The 19,954-nt window shown below is 41.7% G+C and overlaps 1 protein-coding gene across 2 annotated transcripts in view; it reads left to right on the top strand.

The window, feature by feature from the left end:
* Positions 1 to 19,954, top strand: part of LOC115475870 (thioredoxin domain-containing protein 3 homolog) — a 199,188-nt gene that overhangs the window by 81,368 nt on the left and 97,866 nt on the right. For both annotated transcript variants that reach the window (XM_030211926.1, XM_030211927.1), the window contains one exon: positions 8,116 to 8,236. In XM_030211926.1, the coding sequence (XP_030067786.1) occupies positions 8,116 to 8,236 (121 nt within the window). The remainder of the gene's footprint in view (positions 1 to 8,115; positions 8,237 to 19,954) is intronic.

Below are 19,954 nucleotides of genomic sequence, written 5' to 3'. Positions count from 1 at the left end.
ACATGTTTGATGCTGCATACCTTTACTAAGCACTACAGAGTGGATGTTGTGGCATGCTCAGAAACCAGTTTTGAGGCTTCAATCCTCAGGGCAGCGGCGCCAGGATCCCACCCTCTCTAGGGGTTCTTTTAAACATCCCAAAGGTTCTGAAGTAGTGGGAAGCTACATCATGGAAGGAGAAATTAGGTCTTACCTGATAATTTTCTTTCCAATAGTCCTGCCCACTTTTCCAGAAGCCCTCCCAAGGTTTCTGAGATGTTTAGCTGGTGCGAAGTAATGGGTCAAATAACCACTGTGACCTTGCAAGGTGTTTTCTGCATATCTTTTTTTTCTTTACAAACTGCCCAGAGATAAGAGAGGTCCACACATGTTTGTTCCTCTGGTTAGTGTTAGGTTAGCGAGCTGTTTGAGATTATTGTGTTTATTCTGAATTTATCCTTATTGCTTGTCTACATAAATACTGAGGAGCTGGACTGGGTGCCAAGAGAGATATGTCTCATCTCAGTTTTCTGTTGTCTGTATCCACCTGCTGGTTGATGGACACAACTATTCCACAGGTTCTGGAAGAATAATGGAAATAAAATTATCAGGTAAGACCTAATTTCTCCTTAGTTGTCTGCCTGTTGTGACGCCAGTTGTTTTATTAATCTTCTTTTTTTTCTATTGAAAGCAGCCTATAGCTAGGGAGTCCCATGAATGAGGATTTTAATGCCCTGCTTTTCCTTGGAGAAAGCATGATTACTTAACCTGGAGCAAGTATTTTCCAAGGACAGAAGGACACAGCCTCACAACCCTCCCACCTATTCAACATAGTAACATACTAAATGACAGCAGATAAAGACCTGTACGGTCCATCCAGTCTGCCCAACAAGATAAACTCATTTTACATGGTATGTGATACTTTATACCCGAGTTTAATTTGTCCTTGCCATTCTCAGGGCACAGACCAGCACTGTTCTTGTACTACGTTCTGAAGCTAATGTCGAAACCCCTTAAAATTTACACTCCATCCCATCCATATCTATTCAGTCATGATCAGGGAGTAGACCGTAGAAGTCTGCCCAGCACTGGTTTTGCTTCCCAGTTACCAACGTCGTCACCTAATCTCCGCTAAGATTCTGTGGATCCATTCCTTCTAAACAGGATTCCTTTGTGTTTATCCCACGCATGTTTGAATTCCATTACCGTTTTTATCTCCATCACCTCCCACGGGAGGGCGTTCCACATATCCACCACCCTGTTATTCCACTTAGTTTGTAATGGACTGAGGTGGGAAAAGGCACACATACATAGCTGACCCTCTCAAAAGTTCTGTATTCAGTGCTGGGGAAAGTTCCCACTTGGAGCTTCATCAAATGAAGTCACCCATGAGTGAAGATTTACGTCCTGTTGTTCTCAGACAACACCTGCCACAGGTAAGTAACTGTGGTTTCCTTAGCGTCCCTCCGGACCGGACCAGGATTGGACTGATGGGTTGTGCTCGCCTACCAGCAGGTGGAGACTGAGAAAAAACTCTGACTCTAGAGAGCCAATAGGAGCCCTGGCCATGTGACCTTAGCCTCAGTATTTTCTCAGTCTCCCAGCAGGTAGGAAGCGAGCCCATTAGTCTCTCTCTTTATCTTTTAGTGGTTAATAATGCTACCTCTTCTTCTGTGCCTAGGAATTCTCTGTTTAGACGCTGGTCAGGCAGGGATTTCTTTTCCTTTCTTGTTTCCTTTCTTTACAGCCTCTGGGGGTGTTAAACTCGGGTGTCCCCGAGTCCCTCCCCCCTTCCTCCCCATCTCCCATGCGTGGCTGGGAAGGACTACCCTTTGTTTAGAAAGGTGTAGGTCTTTGGGAGAGGCAGCCACTATAGAAAGTTAAAACTTATGAGCATTTTAAAGAGCAAGCTAAATCACGAGCAGGCAGCTCTGTGTTTTTCCCCATTACTTTAACGAGCAGGCAGCTCTGGTTGCTGTTTTGGGTGTCTTTATTGTCTAGCTGTTAAAAAAAAAAAAAAAAAGAGGCAGCAGTAATTTGGAGGAGTTTTCTTGGCTGGTTATTGCTCTTCCTTCTGTTTTTGTGGGTCAGTTTTAATTTTAGCGGTTTGTTCGGCGGAACAGGGCTTCAAAAAAAAAAAAAAAAAAAAAAGATTTTGGCGCGAATCGGGTACGCGCGTGCACGCGCATTACCGTCATGTCCGAGAAGCTGAGACGCTACGCTGTATGCCAGCGTCGGGGGATCTCCTCTTCCAGCTCTTGTAAATATTGTACACCGCTGGGGGGTGCGTCGGGACCTTCTCTTTCGCCGTTTTCGGGGCTTCAGTTGTCAGCCCAGAGTTCCTTGCCGTCGCGGTCTGCTGTAGCAGTCTGGACGGGTCAGGTGCACCTCCGGATGCCGCTCCCGCGAATTCTGCGAGTGCGGTGCCCATTTTGTTTGTTTCCCACGACGCGAAGTGTTTTTATTTGGATGTAGAGAGCTCCATTATGCAGGAGAGGCTGCAGCATGTTTTTTGTCAGCGCCAGAGTGGTTTTCTGTATTGCAGCCTGCTCCTTCAGATCGCAGTGCTCTGTGTTATGTGTAGTGCTCCACGCAGGGCTCGGTGTTATGTGTGGCAGTCCGTAATTTAAATCTACAACGAATTATACAACAAATTATACGAATGAGAACAAAAGAACGCATTTATGCACTCCATTAGCACAAATGGTTTGAGGCTGCTTGCTCTATATTCCAGGATTATTTTTCTCTCTGGTTTCCCAGTGTTGCGGTTACCATATTTTTTATTCTTTTTCTGCCTTGAGTCTATGGAAATTCTGCAAGGTTGTAATGTCAGTTTTGACAAGGTTATGATTTTAATTTTTGTATACACAGAGTTTGTTCCTTTTAAGCATTTCTCTCATTGGCAGAATTTAAGAATGTTTATCTATAGGCATAGAGTACATTGTTCTTGATGCCAAAAAAATATATATAAGCTCTCTCATGTTCTCTGGGGGACTGCCCTGTCTATCAAGCTCCCAATCACTCAGCTGCAGGAATGCTTGGTTCATGTCCTCCCTCTTTTCCAACTGTCTTGAACCCTCTCATATTTAATTTTGGCTTTCTTCTGATAGTTACAGGACAGATGACCACTTAGACAATGAGGTCACTTTTTCATTTTGCATATTTCCCCCTTAAGGATAGTGGAAGGTTCTCAAACCATCTAATGGAGTTTTTTATCTTCACTATCAGTTCAGCATTGGCAGATGGTAAACTTTATGGTTTGGTCCAGTATGCCTATACATACCATCTACTATCCCTTCCTCTTCCTTAGAGATCTTATATTCTTGTCTCCAGCTTTCTTGAATTTAGACACAGTATTGTCTCCTCCACCTTCGCCAACAGGCTGCTGTGCTAATCCACCACCTTTTCTGTTAGCAGGATTTACCTCAGAATGGTAACATAGTAGATGATGGCGGATAAGAATCTAATAGTCAATGATTGGTGCTCTACAATTCTTGCTATAATATCTTATTTCCATGGCTATAGTATTCTACAGTGTTTTAAAAACTTAATAAATTTTTTCTATGACATAGGGTGCATTGTTCAGAGGCCATGGGGATCTATAGCTCTTTTGTATTCCCTGAGGGACAGTCTGGGCTACTAAGCGCCCAATTTTGTAGCTGCCTTTGAGGGCATGCTTTATTCATATTTGCCCTACTTTTCCACCTGGCGTGAACCTCTCATTTTTTCATCTTGGCTGTTTTCTGGTAATTACAGAACATATGAGGTCATTTATAGTTTTTTCTATTAATACCGCATTAACAGTTTGTAAACATTCTGGTTTTTGTCCGGTATGCTCGTTCATAGCACCCACTATCTCTTCCTTAGAGATCTTATGTTCTTGTCTCAAACTTTAGTGAAGTCACATACAGTCTTGTTTCCATTGCCTTCACCAGAAAGGCTGTGGCACAAAATTTCACCACTTTTGTCCGTTTCACATATATATATATATATATTTTTTTTTTTTCACTTCCTGTGCATTTTTGCTATCGGTACATGAGTTTTGTCATACGGGGAAAGACTAAGATTCCGTCAAGCCCACCATCCTGTTCTCAGTTGGGGTCCATACAGGTGGCAAATACCACATTCATCTTGGTACATCTCAGTATGGGAGGAGAGATGACCATGATACAAAAAGGATGTTGAGAAGGTCCTCTTTACCAGTTTTCTTGCCCTGCTCTTCGGTCTAGCGGCGGCTCCGCGCACTTTCACTTAAGTTATGGTCGTAGTAGCAGTGGCGCTCATGAAGCAAGGCTTCTCGTTTCATCCTTTCCTAGACGACCGGTTCATTAGAGACAATCTTATTGGCAGAGTTCTCACGTCAAGCAACGGGTGGGGCATTTCGGACAGACTCTAGGTTACGTGGTGAATGTAGCCAGGTCTCTCATTTGATCTCTCTTTTGAGCTTTCATGGGATCTCATTAGATTTCATTTCATATCTCTGTTTTTTCTCTCTTTGTTTAGTCAAGTTCAAGCATCCCACTTTATGTTTTTTCTTGATGATCTTGGGCCTTTGGCCATTTCCTGCCTCTATTTTGCAGAGTACAATTTTTCTTTCTAGCTCCCAAGAAGGAATTTCTTCTGCATTCTCTTTGGAGTCTCGGTAGTCTCCTTTGGCAACTTTTCACTCCGTCAATTTCAGGGGCATTGGAATAATGGAAATAAATAAATAAATAAGAGAACCTTATGTGTATTTTTTTTTTTGTGTGGGTTTTTCCTCCTTGATTTCTCCGTGCTAGACTCTCTCCTTCTGGGCGTTGTCAGCAGAGGGTACCTTAATGGGATGTCCCAGTTCTAGAACCTTTTGGTTTTGCTCTGACCTCCCATATTTCTCACTTAGTCTCTTGCTGGAAAGATTCGTCAGTGGCACGGATACATGCCCTCTCGCACCCGGATATTTATCTTGGATGGTATTCCCTCAGCTCAGTTGGCCTCTGTATTCTCAATAGTGCAACACGGGTCTGGTGGTTGAGATTGAGCATCCTTCCTGCAGGTATGCCTGGAGAATATACACAGTGGACAGTTTTTGGTGGCTACATCGAGGAAAATATATATGTATATATATAGTCTACTCCATAAGTACATATGTAATACCACACTGGGAAAAGGTCAAAGGTTTCATCGAGCCCAGCTTTCTGTCCACGGCCAACCCAGGCCATGAGCACCTGCCTAGATTCCTAAACGTACAAACATTCTCTGCATGTTATTCCTGGAACTGTGTAGTGGTTTATGGACTCCTATATGTATCTAACAGATAAAAGGTACGGACAAGTGTCTACTGTTGTTTTATTCCCGTTTCCACTAATTGGGGTCTACGACAAGAGTCTCAGGTGATCTGCTTGCAGAGGCAACAGCTACAGACGATTCTTTCTCTCTCATTTGAATTGCGCTCTATATGTTTTCTTCATATTGTCTTAACTGCAGCGGCTGGCAGTTGATTGGGACCTTCAGTCTAGTTTGCAGCAGGAATTTAGGTACCTTCTTCTCCTGCATGGTATTTTATTCTAGGCTGATTTATTTAACTGCACTCTTATTTTTACCTCTTTAGCTTCAAGTGATCAGGTACTTTCTCACTGACAGCCTTTACATACTTCCAATCTGTTGCTAGGTTGGCAAGGGTCTAGGATATCTGCAGGAATGGTAGATTCATTGCAGATCTGCAGGAATGGTAGATTCATTGCAGATTTTTTGTTTGTTTGTTTCAAGGCGGCTCCGTCTCTACTTTTGCCTTCTTTCGTTCAGTCGTTTTTTTCTCGACTCTCTGTCTGTCCTTTGCGCTGTACTAATAGTGCGGTAGGGAACAATATATAGCGGCCCTTGGTAGGGGGCATGTTCAGCGTCGCTTGGACTTTTCAGTTTTCTGGCTTTGTAGTCATCCTGTTTAGTTTGTTGGTGGCTCTTGGATCGTCAAGCTTTCGGCTCATTATTCATCCTAGTTTGGGTGTTTTAAGGGACTCTACCGCGTTCTCAACGTCTGTCCCTCCCGTAAGATTACTGCTTTGGTACTTCCCATCAGTCCAATCCTGGTCCGGTCCGGAGGGACGCTAAGGAAGGAGAAATTAGATCTTACCTGCTAATTTGCTTTCCTTTAGTCCCTCCGGACCGGACCAGGCCCCTCCCATTTTCGTCATCTTTTCAACGGAATATTAAAAAAAAAAAAATAAAAAAAAAAAAAAAATAATAACCACCACAAACAAGCAATTAAGCCAGAAGCGTGTGTAGATAGAATTTTAAGTGAGCCATGTCACTTCTCTGGTCAAAGTTGCTGGTGGGCTCCGTTCCTGGTATATGTTTATATGTATCTTGGTAGATATCTGTACAGCTTTAAAGGGCCATACCACTTCTCTGGTGGGAATTGCTGGTGATCTATAATACAAGTGAGCCATACCTCTCTTCTGGTGAGAGTTGCTGGGGAGCTATGATACGAGTGAGCCATACCTCTTCTCTGGTAAGAATTGCTGGTCAGCTATAATACGAGTGAGCCATACCTCTCTTCTGGTGGGAGTTGCTGGTGAGCTATGATACAAGTGAGCCATACCTCTTCTCTGGTGAGAATTGCTGGTCGGCTATAATACGAGTGAGCCATACCACTTCTCTGGTGGGAGTTGCTGGTGAGCTATGATACAAGTGAGACATACCTCTTCTCTGGTGAGAATTGCTGGTCGGCTATAATACGAGTGAGCCATACCACTTCTCTGGTGAGAGTTGCTGGTGAGCTATAATACAAATGAGCCATACCACTTCTCTGGTGAGAGTTGCTGGTGAGCTATAATACAAATGAGCCATACCACTTCTCTGGTGAGAGTTGCTGGTGAGCTATAATACAAATGAGCCATACCACTTCTCTGCGGAGAGTTGCGGGTGAGCTCTAATACATAAGGGGCCATACCACTTCTCTGGTGAGAGTTGCTGGTGAGCTCTAATGCATAAGGGGCCATACCACTTCTCTGGTGAGAGTTGCTGGTGAGCTCTAGTACTTGGCTTTGCCGAGGAAGTTGTGGCTGCTAGGATTCCATACGGCACAGAAGGTCTTTCTTTCTTTCCTGCTTTGTTATTCAAATACTGAGGCTAAGGTCACATGGCCAGGGCTCCTATTGGCTCTCTAGAGTCAGAGTTTTTTCTCAGTCTCCACCTGCTGGTAGGCGAGCACAACCCATCAGTCCAATCCTGGTCCGGTCCGGAGGGACTAAAGGAAAGCAAATTAGCAGGTAAGATCTAATTTCTCCTTTTCTTTCTAGTATGTACAGTTGAAACGTCCTTCCAGAAGAGGATGTTCTTGAGCTAGGCCAATAGCTGTATAACTGCTGATCCTTTGCCTGTCAGTGGGCTGTAAGTGCTGCTTGTGTCATTTTATATCAGGAAACCGAACTAGGAATCCAACTTGTGCAACAGAGTGCTAAAAGGTCACTGTCAGCCCGATGAACTGAAAGAACTGTACAACAGTATTTCTTAACCTGGTCCTACATTACCTTCTCCCTCATTCCTCTTAGCCAGTCTTGTTTTCAGGATATCAGTAATACATATGAAGAGAGAGAGTTCATATAAATCTATTGCATGCAGATCCATGTCATGCATATTGATTGTGGATGCCCTGCAAACCAAACTGGCTAAGGGTGGAGCAGGGCATTCCAGGACTGATTTGAGAAACACTGCTGAAAGAAGACTTAACAATCTAAATATAAAGAAGTGTCTTTTCTATCAAATCTCACTGGCTAGCCTAATTTAGATAATTTTAAATCCCAGACATGGTATTTGAAATGTTTTAGCCTCTCCCTTTTTATGCTATTGGAGCATTTGTTTTATAACTTTGTAACGCATAGGGTCATGGTAACATTAAAACATCACAAACAGAAACAGCAGTGCTTACCAATCTGATGTCTGTCATGTGCATTGTGATGGGCTATTGGCTCTTCTTAGCAGGTGGCTTGGTCCTTTATGGTTTAATTGCACCATCAGATCAGAAAAACCTGTAGTCAAACATCCCCTTGTCAAGAACACTGTGTGCATGTAATAATTTTGATAGTCCTGCTTTCAAGTTTTGTTGAACTGTCACACAGAAAATATTCCATTCTGATCTGCGAACTTATGCTCACTCAGATCTTCAACATGAAATTGGACCCACTGGTCAGCCTGGAATTCTGCCAGCAGCGTAAGATTGTCAAGCATGAAATCAGACGGCAGCTCAGTTTCCTGAGCTCTGAACCAACACTCACGCAAGGTAAAAACAATACAAACATGAGCACATACATCACAACTTTTAAAGAAACTGAAAGAATTTGAAAAAAATTCAGCACCAATTACTAGTTTGGTGTATTTAATTTAATGTAATAAAATATTTATAAATCATCTTTCATTTTGAAACAATGTGCAACTAATTATATAAACAATCATAAAAATAACAGATATAATACAAACACCAACTTAAATAATACACCATAAACATATTAAAGCATAATAGTAACATCAATATCCTAATGCAGTGACATTAGTCACATGATGACTGTATGCCCCGGCCTCTTATTTGATATGTGCCACTCTTATTTGATATGTGCCATTTTTTTACTGAATTCCTTCCATATGAAATCCTTCATGCAGCTCAGCTTCCTGTGGTTAAGAACAGAAAATATCTTCCTTTAGAGCTACTTTACTGTTTCTTTTTGATTGGCTGTTAGGTGTCACTATACTGAAATGCTTTGCTTTCCCTTCCTTTAGAGCACTGCTCAATCCATTCCTTGGGCACACCCAGTCAGTTTTTCAGGATATCCACAATGAATATGCATAGGATAGATTAGCATACAAAGGAGGCAGTGCATGCAGATCTGTCTCTTGCATATTCATTGTGCACATCCAGAAATCCCATCTGGCTGGGTGTGTCATTTGAATTGGGTTGAGAACCTCTGCTTTATAAACTGTGGGGCCCTTTTACTAAGACGCGCTGAAAAATGTCCTGCGGTAGTGTAGACGTGTGTTTTGGGCACGCGCAGAATCATTTTTCAGCGTACCTATAAAAAATGCCTTTTTAAAATTTTTGTCGAAAATGAACGTGTGGCAAAATGAAAATTGCTCCGTGTCCATTTTGGGTCTGAGACCTTACCCTAGCAGTTAGGTCTTATGCGGTAACCGGGCTGTAATTGTCTACACGTGTAAAATGCCGATTACCGCCCACGCGCTAGAAAATAAAAGTATTTTCTGACGTTCGTATTGGGCATGTGTAAAAAATGAAAGTACTGCACGGGCCACACGGTAGCCGAGCGGTAACTCAGAAATGCCGCACATTGGGCACGCGTAGGCGCTTATGCTGCTTAGTAAAAGGGTCTCTGTGTGGGCTATTGCCAACTCCTCTGGTAAGAGCAGAAAGCAAATAAATTCAAGCTGTGTCACCAGCTTTTTAGCATAGAGAATCACTGGGTAAACCCATGAAAGGTATTTTTTTATAGATTTTTCAGGGTATGACTATTAACATCATTGATCTGGAAACCCAGAGACATAGATCAGACACCATTTGTTTCCCACACTATAGGTTAGTTTATATTTTCACCTCACACTCATGCTGACAGATATCTTAATGTGGGTAAACACTGCTACCACCAAGTCCTCAGAGAATGAGTAAGTCTGACATTTCTAAGAGGAAAGCTAATAATGATCAGTCCCAGGGAAAAGACTGATAACAATAGATCCTCCAAGAAGAAGGCTGAACTCATGCGGTTTCATTGGGGGCGCAGGGGCAACTTGGGGGATACAGAAAGATACAAACCATGTGCAAACTAGGCTAATTCAGTGGCTGTCAAGGTAGATGTTGACCCTGGTTAAGTTAGCTGCTGGCAGAAAAAAGAGTTAGAGGGAGGAGACTAGAAGCCACCATTGCTCTCAGAGGTCTGTCCTCCCTAAATCCTGTGTATTGTCCTCCTTTGACAAGAGGAGTCAGTGAGCAGCACTTCTTATCCCCTGCTGCTTCCTCTGCTGGTTTTCCTCTGCAGTCATTTCAATGGTGAATGAGAACAGCATTCTACTTTGTCTACTTCCATCCAAAAGGGTTACTCCTGCCCTGATAATGGGGTGAGGGTTCATTTGCATAACTCAATAGAGGCTGAAAAGTGAGGCAGAAAAGTTGGGCCATGTGTGGAAAACACCAGCCCTGTGAGGGATGAGAAAGGGGAGAGGCTGCTAGTATAGGGTCCAAGAAAGAATGAAAAGTATTAGAAGCTTGGGTAATCAGGCTGTCAGGGACGTTTTGCTGTTGAATACAGAAAGAGAATATTTTTGATAGCAACTGCTGATGTGGTTTTGCTATTGAATACAGGAAGAGAATACATTTGATAGCGACTGCTGATGTGAAGGTAACCAGAAAAGAAACTTCCTGGTGCAGCATCACCCTTGAAAGCACCTCATCAACCAGAAGTCAGCAACTTAAAATCCAATTTATTGAAATATCCTTAAAAGCAAACAAATCATGCAGTATAATCACTGGAGAAGTGTAGTGGAGCGTGCCAGATGTGTTTGTTTGATGAATACTTTCAATAAATTGCATTGCTACCAGTGACTGCTGTTGGCTGATTATAGATTGCAGGTCGTTTTCTTTCCTGCTTGAATTCTCCTATGAGCAGCGAGGCCACCTCTGAACATTTGATTCCATATAGTTTAGGTTGTGAATTCTTTAACACGTTTCTTCCCCACACAGGCTGCATTAGGACACAGTTTTAATTCAGCACTTCGTAAATGTACAGTCAAAATAGTTTATTAGGTCATTAAGCATTTCCTCTTGTGTGGCTGATTATGAAGTGGGTATATTAGATGTTAATATTGTCTCCTGATCGTTTAATGAAAGAATGCAAAATGGTTCTGTTTAAGATGTTAAAAGAAGCCCATATAAAGGAAAGGATTTTGGACTTAGCTCATGCCTTTTTCAGTAGTAATTCAAGGTGAATTATATTTAGCTATAGTATTTTGCTGTCCTTAGAGGGCTTACAAGGCAATGGAGGCTTAAGTAACTTATCCAAAATCACAAAGAGCAGCAGTAGAATTTGAAAGCTGGCTTTCCTAGTTCTCAGCCCACTGCTTGAACCATTAGGATACTCCTCCACACCCTATAAATACAAGAAAATAAAAATATTATAGGCTAAATAAATTAACATTGTTTCTTATGTAATTCCTTTGCAATGAGCAGAAGACTTAATAAATCAGTGTGGGTGCACAATCAGCTCAAATCTTGATGGCATTCTTAAGATAAATAAATAGCCACACCTGTTGTGCCATATCACTGTTATAGCATGGAGCAGATGATAGCTCGTTTGTGACTGAATAGGGCACTCTTAACATCTATTTCACAGGTATATCCCTGAATGTCAGCACCAAACAGCTATTATGTTCCATTGTTTCTCCAGCTGTTGCAAGGTGGTTTCCTCTTCCTGCATGATTGGCACACCTAATTATAGTAAGGGTAATTTTCAAAGGGATTTCCATGGCTAAAAGGCATTTTATATGTGTGAATGGCCTTTTTGGAAAATGCCCATACTTTTTGTTAGTACTATACACATATTTTTTCAAGTATGTTATGGCAAAAAAGAAATACTTTAGCTGGCCTCGAGCGGTCTGGTTCAGAGCTGATGCCTTTATACAGAAAATTATGAGAGTGCAGGAAGCTAATAGACTATACTTAAGGCTTGGGATTGGTTGTCCAGGAGGGTTTCAGTCATATAGAAGGCAAGGAAGCCAGAAGGCTATGTGGATCCTGAAGCAGACCCATTGTACTCTAAAGTTGTACCCAGTATAGTAATGTGAAAATTTGGTCTAACAGTGCTATGTCTTTTCAAGAGGATGATATATTGTTAACCTGAACCTTGGACTGGATTCAGAGACTGAACCGTGCCTAACCTCAAACAGTAAAGAGCAATTCTATAACTGGGCACTCATATTTATATGCCACTTGAGTGTGTAAATGTACAGAATACCAGCACTTTTGTGGGTAAGGGTACACTTACATGCATAAGTAGTAGCAATGCAACTAAGTGCCATTCTGCAACAGTGCACCTAAGTAAAGGTGGAAGTAGGACTGTACCAAAACACCAAGGCAAACCATGGATAAAAATTGTCCAAAAGTTTATTCGCCAGTGGTAAACCTGACCCAAAGACCCTACATGGTCTGTGTTTCGGCTGAAGAGCCTTCCTCAGGGTCGAATCAGTTCAAGTCAGTCAACTTCACAGTATCATAAAACATGTGGAACAAAAGGACTCTAAAAGTGATATCACTTGTGAAAAAGGTGCATCTGCTAGCAAAACGAGCTGTCAGTTCCATATGTTGACTGACTTGAACCGATTCGATTCCTGAGGAAGGCTCTTCAGCTGAAACACGGTCCATGTAGGGTCTTTGGATCAGGTTTACCACAGGCAAATAAACTTTTGGACACACATTTTTAGCCGTGGTTTGCCTTGGTCTTTTGGTACAATCCCACTTCCACCTTTGCTTTGTATTCTGACTGTCTCTGTGGAAGGTGTGTGGATTCCATCTGTTCTTTCATAATGCACCTAAGTGACATAGCACATAAATGCAAGGGAGCGTTCATATGGGTGGAGCATGGGTGATGCTGCCACTTTTACATGCAACTTACAGAATACTGTAAGGTACACGCGTCCTTGCTGTAGTTAAATGCCTGCTATTATACCAGGTCTATGACTAATGCAACTGTGGGTGCCTGCATTTTAGGTGTGTTAATGTCACATTACACTAGTATTCTGTAACAGCAACTGGGCACCCAGAAGAAGCTCTCACTGCAAAGCATTGGTTTTCCAACAAGGAAGGGACTCACTTACAGAATTGTCCCCTAAGCATTTGTATTCTACTGTATTATATTTATTTATTTATTTATTGCATTTGTATCCCACATTTTCCCACCTATTTGCAGGCTCAGTGTGGCTTACATTGTTCCGTCATGGCAATCGCCATTTCTGGAGTGAGAGATACAAGTGGTATTATATTAGAAATCATGATTGGCGTAGTAGAATAAACAGTCAAGTATAAAGAGTTCATATTTGGAATTAGAGATAGAGTGGTATTGCTTTAAAGTTCATTCGTGGTAGAGTAGACTTTGGTAGTCAAGTATAGAGAGTTGGGTTTTATCTAGTTCAGCTCGTTTCATTGTCTGGTAGTTAGGCTGTATCGTTGTTGTATGCCTTTTTGAACAGGCTGGTCTTCAGTGATTTCCAAAAGTTAGGTAGGTCGCGGATTACTACTACTACTTCTACTTATCATTTCTAAAGCACTACTAGATGTACACAGCGCTGTACACTTGAACATGAAGAGACAGTCCCTGCTCGACAGAGCTTACAATCTAATTAGGACAGACATACAAGCAAACAAGAGATAAGGGAATATTAAAGTGAGGATGATAAAGTAAGGGTTAGGCGTTAAAAGCAGCATCAGGTCCTGCTCTTAATCTCCACAGGAAATCTGCTGGCTACCAAAAGTGCTTTCAACACTGCTACTAACTCCCTTGTCACTTGTAGAGATGTGGCTCTCAAAAAGCATCCCAAGCCTGGGGTCATTATTAACACAGACCCACCATGGCTTATAACTACATTCTTGTAGCATGGGATGGGCAACAAAAGACTGACTTTGAATCCTGGTCTCTGAATATGCATGAACGTTCTACCTTAGTAGCTTTACTTATACACAGCCAGTTTTTTTTCCAGATTAAAAAGTTAAATACAAATTACAAAGGAAAAAGAAACTTCAGTTCTATTTGTATTGATCTATAGATATAAAAACCTGGGATCCCTTATTGTACAAACAGTTAAGATAATTACATATTGTCCTTGTCCAAAAGACTTTCCAGATAGATTTCAACAATTGCTGTTTTGAACATGGAATTTGTCCATATTTTCTTCCCTGCTGGAAGTTGAAAGGATTAGTAATCCATGCCAGAATCTGATCTATCCCTGTTAGAGGATCCACATTGTTATCAGCATTAATCTACCACTATGCTGCTTAGGAATCTTGGTCCCAATACCAGCAGAGTGGTCCCAGACAATAAAGACCAGGAATTATAATTAGAAGGGTGAGTAACTAGAATCTATATCCCCCATAAACACTAGAACCAAACTACATTATCATTTGAAAAACAGATTAATAGTGTTAGTAGAAGATTTTTTTTTAGGCTTTGCCATTTACAGGTCATAAGATCTTTCTTAGTGAAAGAAGATTTTAGAACTATAGCTCATGCAGTCCTGTTGCACAGTTGGATTACTGTAATTCACTCTACTCTCAGGTTTCAGCCTATCAGTTGAAGCATCTACAATTGATGCAGAATATGGCCATTAGGTTAATTAGCTGTATTGGATGGTTCGAAAATGTGGATTCTATGGTTGCTGATACATAAATGTATTGATTTTAAAATTGATATTTGGATTGAATGCTGAGAATTTGAGGGGGTTCTTTTACAAAGTGTGGTAAGCCCACGCTAAAACAGAACTACTGCTAGCCCAATGCAGCCACCGGCAGTAGTTCTGGCTAGAGCATGCACCATTTCTTGCTGTCTGGTTAATTTTTTTCCATAGCACAGCACTATTCCGGCGGTAATCGAGCATCACCGTGTGCTGCCTGGTTACCTCTGGAGCCCTTACCGCCATCTCAATGGATAGCAGTAAGTGCTCCCCCCTGCATGGCCACGCGATAAGAATTATCTTACCACGTAGCCTTTTTTGGGGGGAGGGGCATTTTACCAGTAGCAGTAAAAACAGCCCTGGTGCATGGAAAAAACAGCCCCCGCCACTATCACAGAGCCCTTTTTCCCGCAGCTTAGTAAAAGGACCCCTGAGTGAGCTACTGATATTTCCATCTACATAGTAACATAGTAGATGACAGCAGAGAAAGACCTGTATGGTCCATCCAGTCTGCCCAACAAGATAAACTCATATGTGCTACTTTATGGATATACCTGACCTTGATTTGTATCTGCCATTTTCAGGGCACATACCGTAGAAGTCTGTCCAGCACTAGCCCCGCCTCCCAACCACTAGCCCCGCCTCCCACCACTGGTGCTGCCACCCAATCTCTGCTAAGCTTCTGAGGACCCATTCCTTCTGAACAGGATTCCTTTATGTTTATCCCACGCATTTTTGAATTTTGTTACCGTTTTCATCTCCACCACCTCCCGCGGGAGTGCATTCTAAGTATCCACCACTCTCTCTCCGTGAAAAAATAGTTCCTGATATTTTTCTTGAGTCTGCCCCCCTTCAATCTCATTTCATGTCCTCTAGTTCTACCGCCTTCCCATCTCCAAAAAAGTTTTGTTTGCGGATTAATACCTTTCAAATATTTGAACGTCTGTATCATATCACCCCTGTTTCTTCTTTTCTCTAGGTTATACATGTTCAGGTCAGCAAGTCTCTCCTCATACGTCTTGTAACGCAAATCTCATACCATTTTTGTAGCTTTTCTTTCAATTCTTTTTACATCCTTAGCAAGATACGGCCTCCAAAACTGAACACAATACTCCAGGTGGGGCCTCACCAACGACTTGTACAGGGGCATCAACACCTCCTTTCTTCTGCTGGTCACAACTCTCACTATACAGCCTAGCAATCTTCTGGCTATGGCCACCGCCTTGTCACACTGTTTCGTCGCCTTCAGATCCTCAGATACTATCACCCCAAGATCCCTCTCCCCGTCTGTACAAATCAGACTCTCACCACCTAACACATACGTCTCCCGTGGATTTCTACTCCCTAAGTGCATCACTTTGCATTTCTTTGCATTGAATTTTAATTGCCAAACCTTAGACCATTCTTCTAACTTCTGCAGATCCTTTTTCATGTTTTCCACTCCCTCCTGGGTGTCCACTCTGTTACAAATCTTGGTATCATCCGCAAAAAGGCAAATTTTACCTTCTAACCCTTTGGCAATGTCACTCACAAATATATTGAACAGAATCGGCCCCAGCACTGAACCCTGAGGCACTCCACTACTCACTTTTCCCTCATCCGAGCGAATTCCATTAACCACCCCACCCTCTGTCGTCTGTCTGTCAACCAGTTCCTAATCCAGTTCACCATGTCAGGTCCTATCTTCAGCCTGTCAAGTTTATTCAAGAGCCTCCTGTGGGGAACCGTGTCAAAAGCTTTGCTGAAATCTAAGTAGATTACATCTGTAGCACGTCCATGATTCAATTCTCCAGTTACCCAGTCAAAGAATTCAGTGAGATTCGTTTGGCATGATTTACCTTTGGTAAAACCATGTTGTCTCGGATCTTGCAACTTATTGGCTTCCAGGAAATTCACTATCCTTTCCTTCAGCATCGCTTCCATTACTTTGCCAATAACTGAAGTGAGGCGTACCGGCCTGTAGTTTCTAGCTTCTTCCCTATCACCACTTTTGTGAAGAGGGACCACATCCGCTCTTCTCCAGTTCCATGGAACCTCTCCCATCGCCAAGAATTTATTAAACAAACTCTTTAATAGGACCCACCAGAACCTCTCTGAGCTCCCTTATTATCCTGGGGTGGATCCCGTCCGGTCCCATGGTTTTGTCCACCTTTAGATTTTCAAGTTGTTCATGCACACTCTCTTCTGTGAAAGGTGCTATATCCACTCCATTCTCATAGGTACTTTTGCCAGTCAATCGTGGTCCTTCTCCAGGATTTTCTTCTGTGAAAACAGAACAAAAGTATTTGTTTAGCAAATTTGCATTTTCTTCGTCATTATCTACATAGCAGTTTGCAGCATCTTTCAGTCTCACAATTTCCTTGTTAGTCTTCCTCCTTTCACTAATATACCTGAAGAAATTTTTGTCGCCCCTCCTTACATTTCTAGCCATTTGTTCTTCCACTTGCGCTTTCGCCAGACGTATCTCTCTCTTGGCTTCTTTCAGTTTCATCTGGTATTCCTCTCTGAGTTCCTCTTCTTGAGTTTTTCTGTATTTAATGAACGCCAACTCTTTAGCCTTTATTTTCTCAGCCACTTACTTGAAGAACCATATTGGTTTCCTTTTTCTCTTGCTTTTATTTACTCTCCTTACATAAAGGTTTGTGGCCATATTTATAGCTTCTTTCAGCCTGGACCACTGCCCTTCCACTTCTCGTATGTCCTCCCAGCCGATCAGCTCCTTCCTCAGGTATGATTTTAAGAACTTTGAAGTTAAGTTTCTGTTCTTTAAAAAAATATTCAGTTCAAGTCTATTTTTGAGCTGTCTTTTCCTTCAGTAAGGGCAGGAGTATGGAATAGACTACCTTTGAATTTGAGATTAGTTTCTTCTTATTTTTCTTTTAGGAAATCGTTAAAAATTTATCTTTTGAACAATAATTTAAACTTTTTTATTTATTTTTTGTTACATTTGTACCCCACGCTTTCCCATTCATGGCAGGCTCAATGCGGCTTACATGGGGCAATGGAGGGTTAAGTGACTTGCCCAGAGTCACAAGGAGCTGCCTGTGCCTGAAGTGGGAATTGAACTCGGTTCCTCGGTTCCCCAGGACCAAAGTCCACCACCCTAACCACTAGGCCACTCCTCCACCATGTTTTTAGACTGTTAAATTCTCCTTATTGTTGGAGTTCTCTTGTTTCTTATCTGTTGTAAATTGCGTTGAATCCTTCTGGAATAATAGCGGTACAGAAAACTTTGATAGTATAGTATATAGAAAAAGAGGCAGAAGTAGGTAAGGCTGGGGAAGGATTGAGGCAGAAGTGAAGAATAGGAGAACTAGGGAAGTAAGTTTAGGAAATAGAAAGTTGAAAAGGTAGCTGATAGGTGACAAGAGGGAGAATAAAGACCGGATGTGAAGAAAGAGGAATGAAATGTATCTATAGGTAGATTTTTAAAAAGTAAATAATAAAAGTGGAGCAAATAGATGATCCAGAAAGATCAATGTCAGAAACAGAAGTAAAGGAGGAAGGGAAGACGTCAGGGAGAGTGAAGATCAATGTCAGAAACAGAAGTTGGCGAGGAAGGAAAAAAGTCAGGGACAGTGAAGGAATAGTAAATGGAAATGAGATCCTAGAAAAAGACTTAGATAAAACCAACAAAAGAAAGTGGTAAAAAGAGACCAGGACCTATCCAATGGGAGAAATAAAATGATCAGACAACAAAGTACTAAAAAATATATGTTTTCAGTTTTCAGAGAATGAAATTTATCAGCTCTAAGTCCAAAACTGAGTAAAGCAATGACATTTAAACTACAACACTTGCATCTTGTACTATGAGCCCTGACATCTGCATGGTTCATGCTGCAAAATTTGTGCAAAAGCCCTTGAACTAGCTGTGAAAATTCCTCTCCACCTGCATAGCGTCTAGCCTCTCCTCTAGATATATAGATAAACTTTGGCCTATATTGACTTATACAGCCAAACTTTATCTGTGGAGTATCCTGAGAAATTGAAATAAAAGTACTTACGTGGCCAGCAGCCTAAGTGCTTTTAAATATTGGTCTTTATGTATTTACTGCCGGTTTTCACCCATCTCTTAGCAATTCTTGTAGATGAGCCTCAGGGCTTGACTGCTGTGTTGTCTATACCACTAGAGGGAGCCATTTGACATATATCAGCATGTTTCCATTACCAACCTGTCCCAGTTCACAAATGCTGCAGCTTGTCCTTTCAGTTTAACCATTAATTAGATTTATCATGGAGAAAAAACTGAGACAAAGCAAGTCTTGCGTCAGCAAATCACCATTCAATTTCTACAGTATTAAAACCAGCTGGATTCAGCAGCTCCTTCCCCTGCAGGAAATGAAAGATTACGTTATTTGTGAAGAAAATTTGTGATTATTTTCAAGACCAGGCTGGGTGGTAAATAGGAGCTTTATTGTTAGAGCAAGGCACCAGGACATGTACACACAGATACTTGTACAGACATCCATCCATAGACTCAAGTGCATGTCACACAATTGGGCATCTCTGAAGGATACAAATATGTAATCTCACACACAGGCACAGAAGCATAGATTCATTTAATTTATTATGTTTGCCAATAATAGCTTTGAGGAGCGCTCGATGCAATGTGCAACATTTTAAAATCAATCCATATATATCAATAAAATTCTGTATATCCACATAACTATCTGCCCGCTCTCTACCTCAGTTGGCCCCACCACACTCAAGCTCCCTCAGCTTCATTGCCCAAAAATGCTTGAGAAAAAGTCTTTAGTTTTTTTCTATAAACTAACAAATCCATTTCCTTCTGCATTTCAGTGGGCAACTCATTCCACCACACTGGCCCAAGCTCAGGAAACCTATCTAAATGTTCTATTCTCAAGGAAAGTACCAAAGCCATATTAACAGGTAGACAGGCATAACACAGATCGAAATGTACAGCGAGGGGCACAATCAAATAGACATCACATTACCAATATACATTTAGACACACACACACGCATGCATACATCCACACATAATCTTAGATATGCATATGCTCACGTACAGAAAGACAGTCACATCTCAGAGGGGCCTGAATGTACATAGACGCATAAAGAAATAATAGCTAGTTTGTACCTGGACAAACATAAATGACAAGTGCCAAATTATCATAGGCTGCCTTAAAACAACTTATTAACTTGTACATCTCAATACAATTGTGTCATCAGACATCCAAAGAAATGAGGACAGAGAGGAAGCAACATATGGAAGACCCTATAGACCCTCTGTGCAGTTACACCATGGCAAAAACTTGTGCAATCATACAAACATAAGAATAGCCATACTGGGTCAGAACAAAGTGACCTGGATTGGCCACTGTTGGAAGCAGGATACTGGGCAAGATGGACCAAGTGCCTGGCAGAAACCCAAATAGTAGCAACATTCCATGCTATCAATGGCTTCCCCCATTTCACTCTGTCTCTAAATATTCGTGCAAGAATTCCTCCAGACAGCAGAAGTAATTAACACTAGACTGTCTCTGAGCAGATATTACAGGCACAACTGGACATCTTGCTGCTGAGAGTAGCATGGATAT

This window comes from Microcaecilia unicolor, chromosome 8, assembly GCF_901765095.1.
Source record: "Microcaecilia unicolor chromosome 8, aMicUni1.1, whole genome shotgun sequence".
Classification (NCBI taxonomy): domain Eukaryota; kingdom Metazoa; phylum Chordata; class Amphibia; order Gymnophiona; family Siphonopidae; genus Microcaecilia; species Microcaecilia unicolor.
The sequence above is the reverse complement of the archived record's forward strand: the minus strand, read 5'-3'. Positions and strand labels throughout refer to the sequence as shown.